Source organism: Mastigoproctus giganteus, chromosome 13 (genome assembly GCF_048544385.1).
Source record: "Mastigoproctus giganteus isolate SK-2022 chromosome 13, ASM4854438v1, whole genome shotgun sequence".
Taxonomy (NCBI): domain Eukaryota; kingdom Metazoa; phylum Arthropoda; class Arachnida; order Uropygi; family Thelyphonidae; genus Mastigoproctus; species Mastigoproctus giganteus.
This window is the reverse complement of record NC_143587.1, coordinates 32,980,257-32,986,256: the sequence shown is the minus strand read 5'-3', so window position 1 is coordinate 32,986,256 and position 6,000 is coordinate 32,980,257. Positions and strand designations below refer to the sequence as shown.

General features: G+C 32.9%; 1 protein-coding gene across 1 annotated transcript in view; it reads left to right on the top strand.

Moving 5' to 3' along the window:
- Positions 1-4,113: 4,113 nt before the first annotated feature.
- LOC150075931 (epidermal growth factor receptor-like) overlaps positions 4,114-6,000 on the top strand; it is a 72,271-nt gene continuing 70,384 nt past the window's right edge. The window contains exon 1 of the mRNA XM_090387214.1: positions 4,114-4,225. Within this exon, the coding sequence (XP_090243340.1) occupies positions 4,114-4,225 (112 nt within the window). The remainder of the gene's footprint in view (positions 4,226-6,000) is intronic.

Here is a 6,000-nt window from a genome sequence, read left to right as displayed (position 1 = left end):
GGATGAAAATGTGTTGTTGTTGGGTTGTAGAAGCATCGGCGACTACTGCTGTATTGCTCTGTATATATTGTCTGTAAATTGCGCGTTTTAAGGTTTGCTAGAAGAAAAACCCGAGTTTCCGGGAGAAAAAACCATGCTACCCTGACCTGAGATCGACTAACTCAGCCACGTTGTGAAAAAGGCCCATAAAAATTCCTTCCATCATCGACGGGATTCGAACGTCAGGTCTCTTCTAAATCCCACCGTTCTCTTCCAAAGCAGCTCGAACACTTTCCTCAACTAATCAGTGTCTATCTATTCACTGATGAACTCTTAACCCACATAACTGTTTCCTTTTTCTTCATTTATCCTTTCTACTTCTGTTCTTTGGAATGTTGCTTGTTGTGTGTATTTTTTGAAAATTAAAAGATACAGAAATTCAAGTCCAATGTCGACAAGCATCTTCTTGTTTACAAACTTCAACCCGTAGACGTGGAGAAATTTGAATTCAGCCAGAGAGTGATTAATTGGAACAAACTTCCATCTATAGATATGGATAGTATAAATAAATTTAAAGGATTGGCACAAATTATCAGAACGGATAGGCAAACGAAGTGGGTATTATTATTATTTTTTTTTTTTTGGCGATGTAATGCCTTGTACATACTTGATTATTAAAGAGGATATTTTATTAACGTGATCAAACAGTTTTTTTTTTTTCTTTTCTAACTATTGCTTGATTCTTTTGACAGAGAGAAAAAAAATTGTATGTGTTGTAGAATTAATCCTTTAGCTTTTATAAATCACATTTTAAAATATCGTTGAATACAGCCGACTTTTCAAAAATATTTATTACCAACTAAACTAAATCAGCCAATGGTAAGCCGTTGGGTTCGCTCATCAAGGGTATGCTGCCAATTTGTTAATAAGGGGCTCGTTAGAGAATTTCAGTTAAGGATCATCCCCTGCTAAAACAGCCTAATAAAATAAAATTTAATTTAGCCTGGACTTTTTAGCCTGGGGTTCGGATGAGTCCCAAAAATTTAACAAGGGGGCTTGCGTAATTCTCCCTTGAAAATTGATAAATCCTAGTACAAAAATTAATCTTACACTGAAAGATTGTTTATTATTATTAGTTAACTATAACTAAAGTGACCAGACATTCCGGATTATGCAGGACAGTCTCGGATATAACTTGTTTGAATTATTAAGAAAATTTCATTCCACGGAAAAATATATTTAATTTCTGTTTATTATTATTATTAATTAATTAATAATCTGCCAATTTATACGAGTTGGAACCCGTGTTTCTCGAATGACTTAATTTGCTATCTTCTATTGTAGATGGGCATAAATACTAACCAAGAAAGTAAATTTTAATAAAGCATATCTTAGCAACACTTCGCTAATTAATAAATGCTGCGTAAGATGGGTTGGTACTTTCAGTTCGTTTCTTAGGCCGCTGCACCTGCGGTAGCGAAGTATGTCAAACGTGCTATGGTACTATTTCTCCACCCAAGCCGTCCGTAATGGTGGCCTTGTAAGAGTATCCTGGGTGTGTGCGGAAACGAGCCGCTCAAGTGTAGTCTGGCTAAAACGTTTACGTCTTTCCCGGGAAAAGTATAGTCCGTAAAGCGCATGCGTAAATGTAGTCATTTTGGCGCCACTTAATGGCTCCTAGTTCTGATGGGAGAAGCCTCAGGCGTTGATGTTCTGGTTATGTCGTTTATGGATAATGGGGCATGAGGTTTTCAGCCCGCATTGGGTTTTATGAAATTTAATCGCTTTGGAAATAAAATTTAATTTAATTAGAAATGGAATTAAAATTTAAAATTCCATTTCCAATGAAATGGAATTTTATGAAATTTAATCGCTTTGGAAATCTGTTAATTGGTAATTTGTAATAATCTGTTACAGTATTGGAAAACGTAATAAATAATAAAACATATCTTTTTTTGCTTTCTCCCTTTTGGTTAAACTCAAAAGAAATACATGTAGTGGGAGTTTATGAAAATCTGATGACTCCCTACTGATGTCTGTCATGCTTGATAGGCTGATGTAAAGTTATGGTTAGGAAAGTCTTGGATCCCTGTCACTGCTTTATTGTGAAAATGTTGTAACTGAAGGCAAATACCATTACACGCAGTTATATCACTGGGTCCTGTACGATTGAAAAGCCTGGTTCAGTGGATGCTGTTCATTATTTCCGAAGTACTAAATGAAAGTCTGTTAAAGCTAGATTAACTATAGTTTTAGTAATGTGCTAAAGATTGTAGATCGCTTTTATTTAAGAAATATGTGAAATATATTATAATTAAAAAATAAACTTTTTTAAAAATTATTTGATGCTGATCTGTCTTATTATTTAACAACTAGTTCTTTCAAAGTAGTATGCACTGGCTTCAGTTCATCATTGTATGCATACATACATATACTGTATATCATGCATCTGCATACTACTTGTATATATCTCAAGTAAACACAACAACAGCACTAACAAAAATTAATAAAATTTTATAGTGAATTTATATAATAATGACAAGCATTCTTTAAAATAATTGAATTAATTTAAGAAATAAAAATCGAATTATCCCGAAATGTAAAAAAAAAAGCAATACTAGAAATTTAATCCTTGTTTACAAAGCTTGTTTACACCCATTTAGTAAGTCTAGAAAAAAAAATATTAAACTTGATTCCAACATAGAAATTTTCAAACTGTTACACTTTTGTCAATACCTTCACTTTTGCCCATCGGAGTATAATATAAAATGAATGAATATTAGTGATGAAAATAGTGTGAAATATACAGGAATTTTTCTAGCAGGGATAAGGTGATTATCCCATTGTATAAGGCAGGGGTTCTGAAACTGGGTCGCAACCACTGGAAGGTCACTAAAAAGGTTCTGGGGATCGCAGCAAACATTGATAAATGTGAATAAATTAAATATTTATTATAGAACTATTGAAATTATTATACACCAGTGGTTCTTAAATTGTGGGTCACGATCCCTCTGGGGGTCGCAAAAAAGAATCTAGGGTCACTAATAATTTTGTCTTATGAAAAAGGGATCACAGGTAAAAAAAAGTTTAAGGACCTGTGGTATAAGGCAGTGGTTAGGCTGCTTCTTGATTACCGCATACAGGTCTGGAGGTTTCATTTTACGAGGGACGTGGATCTGTTGGAATGGGTGCAGAGAAGAGCATTGAGATTGGTGAGAGGAGAAAAAGGGTACTCTTGCCAAAAAAAGCTTCTCACATTGTGTCTTTCGCTCAACATGTTAGTTGTCAGCTCACTTATGTATTAATTAACTATTAGAGTAACTATAGTAAAGGTATCACAATTAGTGCCCAGTGAGAGGATGCAAACAGAATTGTTTTCTTTCTCTCAACTTGGGATGGGGGAGATGAAATTCGACTTTTCCATAGGTTGTAAATACCTTTTGTAACATGCTGAATGGGAAATTTTCTTAGATACATATACTTAGCCTTCATATAAATGTTCACAGCAGGCTTAAATAGAAATGAGATCCTGGGTTTTCATAGTATGACTGACACGTGACCCACTTGGCTTCAGCTCACCATGTGCACTAAACACTGTTTTATAAATTGATAATTAATCAGCTTTTTTTATACTTTTCTTTTCAGAAATTGGTATGATGGGCTAATGTAGCTCTGCTAGTCAAGATGTAATGGCAAGTCCTTAGGTAGGACTTAACTAGATCTTTAATAATTTTATGGACAGACGGCAACAGCTTCCAGAGAAACTAGTTCATAAGATGGCAAAAATTGTCCGTTCCAAGAGACTGTGTAGAAGCAGTTTTCATGCTGCAAGCTATAATTTCATGTACAGTTTTCACTATTTATTAAGAAGAATTTGGCTGTTTCATGAGTGTTTACATGTGGCTGCAGCTTTGCCAAGGTAGTTTTTCAACTCTGCTTTTAAAGAAAAACCATTGTGCCAAACCAAATATATTGTAAATAGTCTGTATATACCGTGATTCCTCATTGATGTACATAACGATACAACCCCTTGGACAGGAATCTGCAATCATCATATGGTATTAACATATATTTTCAATTGCCATGCCCTACTTGGATATTTACTGCCAAAATTTAGGAATCCAGATGTGAATAATGATGTGTATAGCAGAAAATAATCTTTTTCGAGTGTTAGGTATTTTAGCACTCTCTTTGTCATTTGTCACAACAGTTGTCGAAAAGGATCCCTACTTCACTAAAGGAAAAAGTTAGTACATTTATTTTTGATATTTTCATAGATATTTATTAGAATTTAAGGATTGTATTCATGATCTCTGGACAGTTTAAAATAATTAATTCAACTTCTGTTATTTAAATTAATATGTATAAACAAAATGCAGTAAACTCCATTATAACGCTCAATATTATAGTGCTGTCTCATTTTTAGCTCTCTTTTCTTCTGGTCCCATGATCAGTGAGTTGGCAGTCCTGCTTTTAGTGCTCTTTAGGGCCAGTCTTTTCAAAAGTGCTGCTTTCGATAGTTTACTGCATATTTTAGTGTGTTTTTTACTATGGAGTTTATTGTGTGTTTTTTATGGTAATGTAGTCAAGACCACAGAACTTATTTTTAAACATAACCTCCAAGTGGCTGGGTATTTTACAAAAAAATAAGGTGAAAACCTCATGTAATAATTATTGTTTGGTTAATATAGTAAACTTGTTAAATTTCAATTCATAATTTATTTTTTGATTAATATTCAAAAACGTTTTTAAGTATTATTTATTTCTGTTGTGCAGAAATAAAGAGTTTAAACAATAGTAGAAAAATGTTTTCATTTATAAAATTGTTATATTGCTTTACCATGATAAAATTATATGTTTTAGAAGGCTTTGACTTGATAATACAGAAAATGCAAAGCAGTATACAAATTACCTCTCCCAGCAAAATAAAGTTGGTGAGACTTGATCAAATCTCACTCTCTCTGTCTCTCTCTCAGTCTACTCAAATCTACAGAGAATGTAGCAAAAACAAAAGTTCTTGTTTGGTTTGTTTTCAAGAAATTAAAAGTCAAGGTCTGTTGAGGATTGTGAGTAGTCATTTTTGGTTTGCTACACCCTTAATTATACCTATTTAAATGTCACATTAGCCAAGTGGAAAGGACATATGTTTATAATTTTTTCTCCTGTTACTTTTGTGTGTGTTGGGGGGGGGATTGTCATTTAGTAGTTAGTTGGCCTCGTAATATGATAAGTATGATTTCCTTTTGGAATTTTTTTGTCTTTCTTAAAATTACAATGTATTAAATCATTCTTAGAACATGAGTTAAAAAAAAGTTAAAAAAAAAAAAACAAAAGGAAAAGCTTAGGTAGGAACATTTACAAATGGGGAGGAGAATCAGTGTTTCATCTGATATTTTTAGGGGAGAATCAGTAAAGTTACAAAAATTACAAATTATATTGTGGCAAACTTAGTTTGCTGTATATACAATTAAGGTTTTGCCAACTTATATACAGTATTTTCTTATAGTTTTCTCTGAGATGATATGAATGTTAATTTTTTTGGGCCCCTTGTCCCCAGCGATGCTCATGAGAAGGATAAGAGTACAGTATTTCATTAGCTTATGGCATGAGAAAAGTTTTAAAACTTAAAATCTACTTATCACTAGTAGATTTTTGGCCTCTTCCAACTGCTCACCCACCTATTTCTGTTTTGCTTATTTAAAAATTTTTCATTTTAAATTAGTCACTTTTTAAAAATTTTCCACTGTTTAAAATATTAATTCATTATTGAGCTAAAGGTTTTAAAATTTGAAAAGAAAAAAATACTGATCATTTGCATTTTTATTAATGAGAAAGTTATAATTAGCTGTTTTAGAGTAATTATTTAATCCAATAATATTGTGAGAAAGAAAGGCAACTGCATTAAATCAAACCTTCTCCAATATTTGTTGTTGTATCTGTGTTATAACAGCATAAAAAATGCTTGGGGGGGGGATGGCTAGGCCAAGGTGCTTTGCATTCACTGTATATTCTCCTTTTGCA